At 34.1% G+C, this 14,698-nt stretch overlaps 1 protein-coding gene across 14 annotated transcripts in view; it reads left to right on the forward strand.

The window, feature by feature from the left end:
* The window catches only part of PPP1R9A (protein phosphatase 1 regulatory subunit 9A), a 308,766-nt gene that overhangs the window by 202,772 nt on the left and 91,296 nt on the right, over window positions 1-14,698 (forward strand). For all 14 annotated transcript variants that reach the window (XM_021063370.1, XM_021063379.1, XM_021063374.1 and 11 more), the window contains exon 6: window positions 14,272-14,407. In XM_021063370.1, the coding sequence (XP_020919029.1) occupies window positions 14,272-14,407 (136 nt within the window). The remainder of the gene's footprint in view (window positions 1-14,271; window positions 14,408-14,698) is intronic.

Below are 14,698 nucleotides of genomic sequence, written 5' to 3' on the forward strand. Positions count from 1 at the left end.
CGTCATTTGCTAGAGGTGTCCTAAATTTAGATTTTGACTCAATCTCTCTTGGGAAAAGAGAAAAAATATGTTTTGAATTATAGGATAGCTGGCAGATAGGTAAAATCACAGAGATGATTTTAGAATAAAGTATAAGTAATTTGTATTATATTCACTGATATTTCTCTTTGCTTCTTAGTACCAGGAATAATTGTTTTTCTCTAGTAAGTGCCATTTTTCAAATGAAGCCAGACCTCATGGATTCAGATTCTGTATTAACCACATATTAGATGTATAAGTTTATGGAGGTTTTTAACCTCCTTTTGCCTCTGGTTCTTCTTCATGATAGTACCTACCCCATACACTTGTGGTGGGTGTTATATGAAGCAATATATGTACCGCATTTAAATGAATGCCTAGAAAAAGTTGGAATTCAATGAAATATTATTATTTTCTTGTGAAAACTTTGATCGCTTCTTAGATGTTCATGTAGATTGCTGGAAAAATCAAGAGTCAATTTTATAGGAGTTCCCGTCGTGGCACAGTAGTTAACGAATCCAACTAGGAACCATGAGGTTGCGGGTTCGGTCCCTGCCCTTGCTCAGTGGGTTAACGATCCGGCATTGCTGTGAGCTGTGGTGTAGGTTGCAGATGCGGCTCAGATCCCGCATTGCTGTGGCTCTGGCGCAGGCCAGTGGCTACAGCTCTGATTAGACCCCTAGCCTGGGAACCTCCATTGCTGCAGGAGCGGCCCAAGAAAATGGCAAAAACCCAAAAGAAAAAAAAAAAAGTCAATTTTATACCCATTGCTAACAAAAGTACAGAATCTTATGGTATATGTTTGTATAAATAACTTTATTGTTGTCTTTTAAATCTTTGAGATTTTTATTTTTGTAATTTTCTCTATGTAACATCTTCTCTCATTTGTGAAATAATTAGTTAACTTAAATAATAAATACACATTAACAAAAATATCAATTTGCCCAATAATGTAAAAATGAAAGTCAACCAAGCCACAGTAGTCAAGACAGTGTGGTACTGGTGCCAAAACAGACCAATGGAACAGAATGGAGAACCCAGAAATAAACCCAGACACCTATGGTCAATTAATCTTTGACAAAGGAGGCGAGAACATAAAATGGGGAAATGACAGTCTTTTCAGCATGTATTGCTGGGAAACCTGGACAGCTGCACGCAAATCCATGAAACTAGAACACACCCTCACACCATGCATGAAAATAAACTCAAAATGGCTGAAAGACTTAAATATAAGACAAGACACCATCAAACTCCTGGAAGAAAACATAGGCAAAACATTCTCTGACATCAACCTTATGAAATGTTTTCTCAGGTCAGTCTCCCAAAGCAACAGAAATAAAAGCAAAAATAAACCAACAGGACCGAATCAAACTGACAGGCTTTTGCACAGCAAAGGAACCCAAAAAGAAAACAAAAAGGCAGCTGACAGAATGGGAGAAAATAGTTTCTAATGATGCAACTGACAAGGGCTTAATCTCTAGAATACACAAGCAACTTAACAGCAAAAAAGCCAACAACCTAGCTGAAAAAAATGGGCAAAAGACCTGAATAGACATTTCTCCAAGGAAGATGTACAGATGGCCAACAAGCACGTGAAAAAAGGCTCAACATCACTGATTACTAGAGAAACGCAAATGAAGACTACTACAAAATACCACCTCCCACCAGCCAGAATGGCCATCATTAATAAGTCCACAAATAACAAACACTGGGGAGGGTGTGGAGAAAAGGGAACGCTCCTGCACTGTTGGTGGGAATGTAAATTGGTACAACCCCACTGTGGAGAACAGTATGGAGGTACCTTAGAAATCTATACATAGAACTACCATATGACCCAGCAATCCTACTCTTGGGCATATACCTGGACAAAACTTTCCTTAAAAAAGACACATGCACCTGCGTGTTCATTACAGCTCTATTCACAATAGCCAAGGCATGGAAACAACCATCAACAGACGACTGGATTAAGAAGTGCTATATATACACAATGGGATACTACTCAGCCATAAAAAAGACAAAATAATGCCATTTTCAGCAACATGGATGGAACTAGAGACTCTCATACTAAGTGAAGTAAGTCCGAAAGAGAAAGACAAATACCATATATCACTTCTATCTGGAATCTAATATGTGGACGAATGAACCTTTCCACAGAAAAGAAAACCATGTTCATGGAGAACAGACTTGTGGTTGCCAAGTGGGAGGGGGAGGGAGTGGGATGGATGGGAGCTTGGGGTTAACAGATGCAGACTATGGCCCTTGGAATGGATTAGCAATGAGATCCTGCTGTGTAGCACTGGGAACTATGTCTAGTCACTTATGATGGAGCATGATAATGTGAGAAAAAAGAATGTATGCATGTACGTGTAATTGGTTCCCTCACTGTACAGTAGAAAATTAACAGAACACTCTAAGCCAGCTATAATTGAAAGAATAAAAATTATTATTAAAAAAATGAAAATCAAGTGTCCTTTCCCTCTTATCCCATGTCCTTAGTCTGCAGAAGAAACCATTGTTAACAGTTTATCTTTTCTGTTCTTTCAGAAGTACTGAAGTATTGTCTTCTTTTCTTGACTTTTCAGTTTTAATAAAAATCTAATGATTGCTTGTTACAAAACTTTAACCCATCAGTTTTTTTTTTTTAATAAAATAAACTTGCAACACTTTTTAATGTTTACTTTCTCTTATATAACTATGGTAGTCTTAGGTACTTTTTGAATGAGTTGATTCAAAAAATCAAAACCAATAACTATTTATAGTGTTATGGTTATAAAATATTCTTCAATATAGAATCAAGTGGTATCTTTGAATTGATAGAAAATGAAATGTAATTTTGTGTCATTCAGTCTTCATCACTATAAAGGAATCTCTTCAAGGCATGAAAGTGCTAATGGAGCTTGACAATTTATTTCCAGCTTTCTTGATTTCCTCTGGGTCATACATAGCTTCCTGGATGCTTGCATGTCTTAAAATGCATTATTTTGCCCTCAAATATGGCTATGTATAGTATTTGCAGTTCAAAATCCTTTGCTGTCAGTAGTATGAGGACATTTTCTATTGTCTTTTAGTATCTGTAATTAGTAATGAGAAGTTTGATGTTAATCTGATTCATATATCTACCCAATGGCTCATACTTTTTTACATTTCTAGGAGCTGTATTCAAAAAAGTCCCAAACTGGAAACAAATGTCCTTTAACTGATAAATACACATACAAATTGTATTCTATTCCATATGACAAAATATTTATTAGCAATAACAAAGGAATCAACTGCCAATATATTTATCTGCCATGCGCTGCCATTTATGGCTCATAAATATTATACTAAGATGCCAGTCACAAAAGGCTTTACATTGCTTGATTCCATTTTAAACTGCAAAGGAGAAGGGGGGAACATTTTTGAGGTGACAGAGTGTTCTGTATTGTGTTTATTGTGCTTTACTGTACAACTATATATATATTTGTCAAAACTTACCATATTTACAACTTAAATGATAAGTTATATTGTGTATTAATTTGGCCTCAGTAAAACTGATTTTTTAAATTTATGATAATAGTCACAATTAACTGAAAAAAGTGTTATTCTAATTACATTGATGGTGATTTGAAAATGAGGATCATGTTTCTCTAAGAAAGGCAGATGTTAAACCCTTTTATTAGCAATATGCATATTTTATTGTGCTGTATACTGTTATTTTTAAAGTAATTTATTACTACTGGGTTTTTATCAGGAAAAAATAATATCTCTATAAAATTCTTTATGTCTAGACCCTTTTCCTTATTCAAACATAGACTTGCATCGTAACTTTTAAGAGTTAAGTCATATTTTGGGGTCTGTAGCTTTAAGGGGGCCCTTCCCTACCTTATTTATCACTATATGCCCAGTATAGTTGGTGTACCTATTGTTGCATAACATGTTACTCCCAAATTGAGTGACCTGAAACAACAAAATTCTATTATCTCAGTTTCTGTGATGCACTTCCTGGCTCTCTTATGAGAGCCTCTCTGCAGGGATGCTTCACAAGAGTAAAATTAGAGAGATCCAAAGAAGCAGCCAGGATGCAATCTGCCATCTTTTCATTGAGGCAAAATGACATGCTATCAGTTCTGTATTTTATTTGATAAAAGTAACAATCTCCCCCCACACATACATGTAAGGAGAGAGAATTACATAAGACCTGAATATGAGGAGCCAGAGATTACTTAAATCCATTTTAGAGGCTGCCTGTTATATAGTGATCAGTAACTAATTGGATGGTTGGACAAACAGATGGATATAGAAAGAGAGGCAGACAGATTAATGTTATACTACAATATAATTTATGTGTCTAATGTTGCATACCCTATCTTAAGGACAACCCTGAAAAACTTGAAACTATTGAAGAAAGACTGACCTTTGGATGAGGAGAGGTCTGAATATTTTTTCCTTCTATATATAAAAGTAAAAGATTCTATAAATTTTTGTTTAAAAAAATAGAAAAAAGAAAAATTTAAAAGACATGGTAATGATTGTAAGACATTTGAAAAATGGAAAAAGGATTAGGTGTTCTTTTTAACTCCAGACAGCTGTCCTAATAGTGAAAGGCATCTGTTAAAGGAAAATGATGTTATAGAAGAGATTGTGCTTCAGTATGAGGAATTTCTAATAAATTATATGTTTGCTCTTCAATGCATTCACATTAAACTTTAAATGCTTTCTGTGAGTACCTGCTACTTATGAGCAATCACTATACATTCATCATGCTTTTATCCTCAGTGAATGTATTTAACGACTTTTTGACATCAAGTCATGTGACACTTCTGGAGGTCAGGATTTTATTGGAATTATAGTTACACCTAATAGAAAATAAATTAATCTGATGGTCTTAAATATTCCCCTGACCTTTCTGAAAGAGGTTGTAATATTCAGAAGAAAATATAAGTGAATGATAAGTGAGTTTTTTTATAGATGTGCTCATGTTTATTTTGGATTCACCCCTGGACGTGTCATTTCTCAATATGGAAGTTTAATTTTTTTAATTTAATATCAAAGGTATATTTGAGATTTTCGTTTGAAATGCATTGAATATTGAATGTTTTCACTTCATTCACATCAACTCAGTAAGAATTTTTCTTACCATTACAGCACAAGGGGAAATTGAGAGTTTCACTTTTCAATAAAGTCTTGGTTTGTGACTGGGTGTAATGAGTGTCACATATAGTAGAGGGCAGGGGGGGTATTGTCATATTCATGGAAATCATCAGTCATTGTGGATCTTGTATTTATATACCCTAAAGATGACCCCTTTCCCTCAGACAAGAGGAGCAGCCTCTATAAATTTGGGATCTTGATAGTCAGCCTTTCTGCTCATTAATATATGAATAGTCAGCAACACCTGGTGATAGAAAAAAGATTAAAGACAGTAGCGATTTCAAAAGACTACTTAAAGAGGACTTTGGCTTAATGAGACATTTTCTGGTGTCACTACATACAGATTAACATTTTTTTAAATCCTTTTAAATATTTATGGAAATGTTTAAACCTAATACCTCAAAGCTAACTATGAAATAGAGAAATGTCATCCTGAGAGAATGTAGCATTTGAGAAAATATTATTTAAGTTTTTACCTATTACACAGTAAATAGTCTTGAAGTAGCATGTGTTAGGCAATTTCTTTTAATCCAACCACTTTTTTTTTTTTTTAACATTGAACTGTAGTGTAGAAAAATGTTCTTATAATCAGAATTGGGTTAAATACAAAATTCATTTCCAGAAACTAATGCTTACAATTAGGTTTAAATATTTCAGACCTAGCTTTTAAAAGCAAACATTTTAAAGATGAATTTAAAAATTTTAAATGTTAAATATAAAATATATTAATATAGTTCCCAACATAGAAAGGAAAAATATGTTAGAGTCTGCAAGTACAAAACAGAGGGAAAAGCTTCCTTGTGTAGGGCCTCAACCTCTGAATCCAATCAGCAAATTTTAGGAAGGGCGCTAGATATACATTTGCCACCATTTGCTCAGTAGAATTAAATAAAACATTTTAAAAGCTATCAAGTTCATACCTTTCTACCATATGATCAAATATAGAAAAGAGATAGTTTTTACCAGAATATTTTATTTTTTTACAAGAATATTTTAAAGCACCATGTGATCTTGTGATCCAAGCCTCAAGTAAAATGCTAGTAGGTATTGTGCATCTGTTTGTCTTTTTTTAAAAAAAACATATAATTCAGGTTTGGGTGTGCATATAATAAATGTTCAAAAACTATTTGAATGAAAGAATTGATTTTAATAGAATTAATAACTATATCCTGGTTTAGCTTTTCCTTTTTTAAATTAGCTTAATTTCACATTGATAATTTAAATATTTTAATATCATGTTAGTGCCACTTTTGACTAACATATCACTTTTATTAGAATAACTTATGTCTGAAAAACAAAACACTTATAAATTTTCATTTTTCAACATAACTTCCTACATAATTCACACTGAATACATAGGATCTTTATGACTACAGTTTGGCAAAATGTAAATGGTATTTTATAGCTGTTTAATTTTTGTTTGACAGCTCACCAGAGGATTCAATCACGTGAAATCCATATAATCTCATCATCTAAACTCCAAAGGACAGTACATGGACAATGCTTTGTCTGATAATAGATGGAAAGAAAGGGAAAAACTGATTTATCTGTCTTTGCCTATTTTATCTCAGCTTGAGGGGGAGGGGGGCAGTTCTCACTGTCAAACACAATGATTGTCTTAAACAGTTAAAAACAAGCCATGCTGAAAACATAAATTCTGGTTGTAGATTTTGTTTTAATATTGCCATTATTTATCAAACATAAGCTTAGAAAATACATAACTTTTAATTTAAATGTACATTACAGGTTTTTTTTTTTTCCACCTCATTCTTTATAGCTAAAAAATTTTTAAAAAGGGAAAAGAATTTAGACAGTAACAAGAAATCTGTTTTTCTCTTAAAGGAATTTTCAATTTACAAACAGGTTTATTTGACTGCATGTATTGTCATTTCAGTTGAGGATGATTATGTCTAAAATACAAATCATAGCTGTGCAGAAACATTGGTTAATTTGGTCACATATATGTAGAGGGACTGATTGTTACAGACTTTATTAATTGTTATATTTTTGATGATTTAAAAAATTTAATGTAAAGTGATTATATAGTCCATTACTTTCCTATTTCAATTGCAGCAGAAATTAAGGTTTTTAGAGCACACTTCGGTGCAAGTTTCTTTTTAATCTTTTTCCGATGGTTGACTCACAAAAACCTACTCTGTTTCAAAACTAGTGAGAGCACAAAATAATGCCATTTGCAGCAACATGAATGGAACCAGAGATTCTCATACTAAGTGAAGTAAGTCAGAAAGGGAAAGACAAATACCATATGATATCACTTATATCTGGCATCCAATATATGGCACAAATGAACCTACCTACAGAAAAGAAACAAACTCACGGACTTAGAGAATAGACTTGTGGTTGCCAAGGGGGAGGGGGAGGAAGTGGGATGGACTGGGAGTTTGAGGTTAGTAGTTGAAAACTACTCTTGCATTTGGAGTGGATAAGCAATGAGATCCTGCTGTATAGCACAAGGAACCACATCTACTCATTTGTGATGGAACATGATGGAGGATAATGTGAGAAAAAGAATATATATGTGTGTGTGTGTGTGTGTGTGTATGTATGTATATATATATATACACACATACATACATATATATATATATATATATATATATATGACTGGGGTCACTTTGCTATATAGCAAAAATTGACAGAACATTGTAAATCATCTAAAATAGAAAAATTAAAAATCTTTTTTTTTTTGTATTTTGTCTTTCTAGGGCCGCACCCACAGCATATGGAGGTTCCCAGGCTAGGGGTCTAATCACAGCTACAGCTGCTTGCCTACATCACAGCCACAGCAATGCCAGATCCAAGCTGTGTCTGTGACCCATACCACAGCTCATGGCAATGCCAGATCCTTAACCCACTGAGCGAGGCCAGGGATGGAACCTGAAAAGAGAGATTGACAGTAACACAATAAGATTAGGGACTTTTGGGAGTTCCCCTGTGGCGCAGTGGAAATGAATCCAACTAGGAATCACGAGGTCAATCCCTGGCCTCTTTCAGTGGGTTAAGGATCCGGTGTTGCTGTGAGCTGTGGTATAGGTCACAGACGTGGCTCAGATGTGGTGCTGCTGTGGCTGTGGTGTAGGCCAGCAGCTGTAGCTCTGATTAGACCCCTAGCTTGGGAACCTCCATATGCCACTTATGGCCCTGAAAAGTAAAAAAAAAAAAAAGACTAGGGGATTTTTACACCCTATTTATATCAATGGACAGATCATCCAGACAGAATATCAATAAGGAAACACTGGCCTTAAATGACAGATTATACCAAATGGACTTAATATATAGAGAACATTTCATCCAGAAGTGGCAGAGTACACATTCTTTTCAAGTGCACATGGAACATTATCAAGGACTAGCTAGTCCACAAAACAAGTCTCATTAATTTAAGAAGATTGAAATCATATCAAGTATCTTATCCTACTGCAACACTGATGAGACTAGAAGTCAGTTATGAGAAAAAATTGCAAAAACACAAATATGTGGAGGCTATACCACCAAAAAACCAATGTGTCACTGAATTAATCAAAAAGGAAGTTAAAAATAATTTGAGACAATTGAAAATGGAAATACCAGTGATCCAAAATCTATGGAACACAGCAAAAGAAGTTCTAAGAGGGAAGGTTATAGTGATACAAGATTACCCCAGGAAATAAAAATATCAAACAATCTAACCTTATGCCTAAAGGTACTAGTAGAGACAAACAAAACTCAAAATTAGTAGAAGGAAAGAAATCATAAAGATCAGAGAAGAAGTAAATGTAATGGAAACTAAGAAACATTAGAAATGATCATTGAAGCTAAGGGCTGGTTCTTTGAAAAGATAAACAAAATGTATAAACTTCAGCCAGACTCATCAAGAAAATAAGAGAGGGCCCAATAAATAAAATCAGTAATTAAAGGGAAGTTACAACTGACACCACAAAAATGCAAAGAGTTGTATACCAATTAAATGGGCAACTAGAAGAAATGGATAAATTCCTAGGTATGTTCAACTTCCAAAACTGAGTCAGGAAGAAATAAAAAATATGAACACACTGATTACTAGTTATGAAATCAAATCAGTATTTTAAAAAACACCTCCAAAATAAAAGTGTAGGACCAAATGGCTTCACCAGTGAATTCTACCAAACATTTGAAAATTGACATCGATCCTTCTCAAACTACTTAAAAAATCTGAAGGGAAAGCAATGTTTCTAAACTTGTTCTCTGATGTCAGCATCACCCTGATTCCAGACCCAGGTAAAATTACCACAAAAAAAAGAGAAAATTAAAGGTCAATATCACTGATGAACCTAACTGCAAAAATTCTCAACAAAATATTAGCAAACTGAACTCAACAATACATTAAAAGTATTATGTAAAATGATCAAGTGGGATTTATCTTACTGATGCAATGATGGTTCAATATGAAAAAATTAAAATCAGGAGTTCCCATTGTGGCTCAGCAGATTACAAACCCGACTAGTATCCATGAGAATGTGAGTTCAATCTCTGGCCTCACTCAGTGGGTTAAGGATCTGGCATTTCCGTGGGCTGTGGTATAGGTATCAGACACAGCTTGGATTCCACGTTACTGTGGCTGTGGCATAGGCCAGCAGCTGCAGCTCCTATGCGACCCCTAGCCTGGGAACTTCCATATGCCACAGATGTGGCCCTAAAAATAAAAGTTAAAAAAAAAAAAAATCTGGAGTTCCCGTCGTGGCGCAGTGGTTAACAAATCCGACTAGGAGCCATGAGGCTGCGGGTTCAGTCCCTGCCCTTGCTCAGTGGGTTAATGATCCGGTGTTGCCGTGAGCTGTGGTATAGGTTGCAGATGTGGCTTGGATCCAGCGTTGCTGTGGCTCTGGCGTAGGCCAGTGGCTACAGCTCCGATTCGACCCCTAGCCTGGGAACCTCCATATGTGGTGGGAACGGCCCAAGAAAATAGCAAAAAGACAAAAAAATAAATAAATATTTTCAGTAGGTGTAGAAGTTTCAGCAAAATTCAACATTCATTTATAGTAAAAACTCTGTCAACAACATGGTGATGGAGGGACTAAACCTCAACATAATAAAGACCACGTATGACAAATCCACAGCCAACATAATGGTGAAAAGCTGAAAACATTTCCTCTAAGATCAAGATCAAGGATGGCCATTCTTGCCACTTTTATTCAATAATTATTATAAGTCCTTGCCACAGAAATCAGAAAAGAAAAAGAAATTGAAGAAATCCAATTTGGAAAGGAAGAAGTAAAACTGTCATGGTTTGCAGGTGACCTGATACTACATATAGAAAATCCTAAAGACACCACCGAAAAACTATAAGAACTAATAGTTCAGTAAAGTGTCAGGTTATAAAATTAATGCAAAGAAATCTCTTGTAATTCTATACACCGGCTACAAAATATCTGAAAGAGTAGCTAAGAAAACAACCCCACTTAAAATTGCATCATAAAGAGTAAAATATCTAGGAATAAACCTAACTGAGGAAATAAAAGATTTGTACTCAGAGTACTATAAAACATTGATGGAAGGAACTGAAGGTGACATAAACAATGGAAATATATGCCATGCTCATGAATTGGAAGAACTAATAGTTAAAATACTCCTCAAGGCAATCTCAGATTCAGTGCAATCGCTATCAAAACGCTACAGGTGTTTTTCACACAATTAGAGGAAATTGGCTCTAAAATTTGTATGGAATCACCAAAGATCGCAAATATCCAAACAACCTTGAGAAAGAACAAAGCTCTTTCATGAGGGTATCATGCTTCTCATTTCAAACTATAATACAAAGCTACAGTATTCAAAACAGTATGATACTGGCGCAAAACAGACCTATAAACCAGGTCTGAATAGAGGTTTCAAAATTAAACCACATTTATTTAGTCAATCAACAGAAGCAAGAATATAAATGGGGAAAAGTCTTCCTCTTCAGTGTGTTGATATAGCTGTATATCTACATGCAAAATAATCAAACTGGAGTACTTTCTCATACCATATACAAAAATAAATTCAAAATGGATTAAAGACATTATTGTAGGACCTGAAATCATAAAACTCCTAGAAGAAAACAGGCTATCTTCTCCTTAACATCAGTCCTAGCAATATTATTTTAGGGTGTGTCTCCTTAAGCAAGAGAAAAAAAGCAAAAATAAATAAATGTGACTACTTTAAATTAAAAAGCTTCTACACAGTGAAGAAAGCTATCAACGAAATAAAAATGCAGCCAACTGAATGGGAGAAGATATTTGCAAATGATATATCTGACAAGGGATTAATATCCAAAATATACAAAGAACTTATATAATTCAACAACAAAATAACAACCCAATTTTTTTAAAAAATGGTCAGAAGACCTGAATAGATGTTTTTTCCATAGAAGACATACGGCCAGCAAACACATGAAAAGATGCTCAACATCACTTATCATCAGGGAAATGCAAATCAAAATCACAATGAGATATCATCTCAGCCCTGTCAGAATGGCTATTATCAAAAAGACAAATAAGCATTGGCAAGGATGTGGAGAAAAGAAAACACTTGTGCTGTTAGTGGGATTGTAAATTGGTGCAGCTACTATGGAAAATGATATGGAAGTTCTTCAAAAAATTAAAAATAGAACTGCAATATGATTCAAATGTTCACTGCAGCATTATTTGCAACAGCCAAGGTGTGGAAGCATCCGAAGTGTCCATCATTAGACAAAGGGATAAAGACAAAGTGATATATTTATACAATGGCATATTATACCCATGAACAATGAAATCTTACCATTTGTGACTACATAGATGTGTATCTAGAGGGTATTGTGCTACATGAAGTAAATCAGAAAGGAAAGACAAGTAACACATGATCTCACTTAAATGTAGAAGCTGAAAAAAACAAAACAAAAAGTTAAGTTAAAACTGACTCAGATATAGAGAGTAAAACAGGCTTTTACCAGAAGAGAGAAGAGCGGGATGGGGGAGGGAGCGGGGAGTAAGCAAAATAGGTGAAAAATAAGTATTTTTCAAATAAAGAAAAATAAATGCAGAGATCTACCATATTCGTGGATCAGACAATTCAATATTATTAAAGACATCAGTTCTTCACAAATTGATCTATGGATTCAAAGCAATCCCAAATCACAGATTTTCAAGCTTTTTAAAATGAAATTGGCAACCTGGTTGTAAAATTTACATAACAATTCATATAACTTAGAATAGTCAAATTTTGAAAAAGCTATACAGAGTTGGGCAACTCACCCCCACCTTAAGGTTTACAGTATAGTAATCAAGGCAGTGTGATATTGGCACAAGGATAAATACATCAGTGGAACAGATTAGAAAGTCCAAAAATCAGCTCACAAATACACAGTCAATTGATTTTCAACAAATGTGCCTGAGTAATTCATTGATGGTAATGAATAGGTTTTTTAAGAAATAATATGGAAACAACTGGTTATCCATTTAGAAAATAATGAGACCTTACCAGACATCATGCATAAAAATTAATTTGAAACATTTCACTAACAAATACACAGGCAAAACATTAACACTTCAAGAAGAAAGATGGGAGAAAATCTTAGCAATATTAAATCAGACAAAGATTTCTTAGGAAGCACAAGGCACAATCTTTTAAAAAGTGAGAAATTAGATTTCCTTGAGAGACAGCTAATAAAATGAAAAGGCATGCCACAAATTGAGAGAAGATAATAAATCAAATAAATATACATGCAAATATTTTTCGTGTGCCTGTACATATCAATATATATGTATGTATCTATAATATATATAGATAAGGATATATATCCAGAATATATAAAGAATTACTACAAGTGAATAGCTAAGGATCTCCCAAAGGAAAATAATTCAGATGTTAAATGAATACCCAAGCATAATTTCACAGTCTTGTTTGAAACTACATCAAAATACTTCTAGGAGTTCCCTGGTGGCTCAGCAAGTTGAGAATCCAGTGTTGTCACTGCTCAGGTCTCAGCTGTGGAGTGGGTTCAGTTCTTGGCCCAGGAACTTCTGCATGCCAAAACTGTGGCCAAAAAAAATTCTAAAAAGACTTTTAATTACTAACATGTAAGTATAAAAATTTTGATCTTTAGTATATTTGTAGAGAAAATGGTAGAGTATTTCATTTAAAATTATAATTGAAAATAGCAATATATTGTAATCAGAAGAAAGCGTCAGTTAACTATAGAAGCAAGATAAACAAGACACATCCAAAATAATGAAGTTAAATAATATATAGGAAACTATATCATGGAGATATTTTGTTATTTCTATTTTTAGAAAAATACAAAGTGACTATTAATTTGTTGAACTAGAACCATAGTATTGATCAGGATATGTCATAAGTGACTAGCTGGTAACAAGTGAATGTCTTCTCTGGTTCTTTCTTTATATATTTTTTTCTTACAGGGATTGATATCAACAGATAGTTCCCCTTGACCTTTTGTTTCTTTTCTGGTTTTTTTTTTTGACCTTTTGTTTCTTAAAGCCACATCCTTCCTCATACGATTTCTTTCTCCAATAGAAGTGAACTAATTTACCATCTCTCCTTATTTTAGTTATTCATTTTAAAAAAAAAGACAAAAAAATCCTTCCCCTTATTTTTCTTATCTGCAGAGTTACAGTAACAGAGCAAAAAATCATTGCCCTTCTATTCACTCACTTAGGGTATGCTATGCCTCAAAATGTTTTTGAAGTAGTTTTCGCATTATAAATAGAACATAAATATGGAAATTATTCTGAAGTTCAGTGGTACAGAAATTTATGAACTTGCTTTCATTTTGTAGGGCATCAAAAATGTTAAAGTACTGTTGAATTGGTAACATCTGTTTTCTCTCCTCCTGAAGTAATAATTTTTTATAGTCCTTTACTTTTTCTCTTTCTTCTCTTTTGTGTTAAGTGTGCAAAAATCACTTTAATTGCTCAGCTAACCTCTCCTTCTACACAGCATACCTTTTAAAGAATGTAGGTGATTTTATTTATTTATTTATTTTTGAGACTTGATGGATCCTGATGAGATTTGAAGCTTGATTTTTTTTTTTTTTTGAAGCTTGATTAATTTTCTTAGCATTCCTTTTTGCTGGAGAGTCTTAACTATCAGTTTACTTTAACCTTCCTACAGATTTGTTATTGGGCGAGAAAAACCAGGACAAGTGAGTGAGGTTGCCCAGTTGATAAGCCAGACGCTGGAGCAAGAAAGGCGCCAGAGAGAGCTGCTTGAACAGCATTATGCTCAGTATGATGCCGACGATGATGAGGTAGGTCCCACTTGCAAACATTCTTTTTCCTGTGTTTCTTCTCACTACATCCCTACTTGATAAAATTCCCTTTACTGTATGGCAATATGACAGATCTTTGCAGTTTCTTAAGGAGGATGTGTCAACGTTCACCCTCACAGAAAAGAAAGATTACTTGCAATTGTTATTAACTTATCAGTTGAGTAATGGAATCCTATTATGGTATGAAGACTTTGGAATCAAGTCCTTTTTTACTACACTATTAAGACAAATTCATCAAAACAAAAAATGGTAAAAATACCAAAATGTGAA

Source organism: Sus scrofa, chromosome 9, assembly GCF_000003025.6.
Source record: "Sus scrofa isolate TJ Tabasco breed Duroc chromosome 9, Sscrofa11.1, whole genome shotgun sequence".
Lineage (NCBI taxonomy): Eukaryota > Metazoa > Chordata > Mammalia > Artiodactyla > Suidae > Sus > Sus scrofa.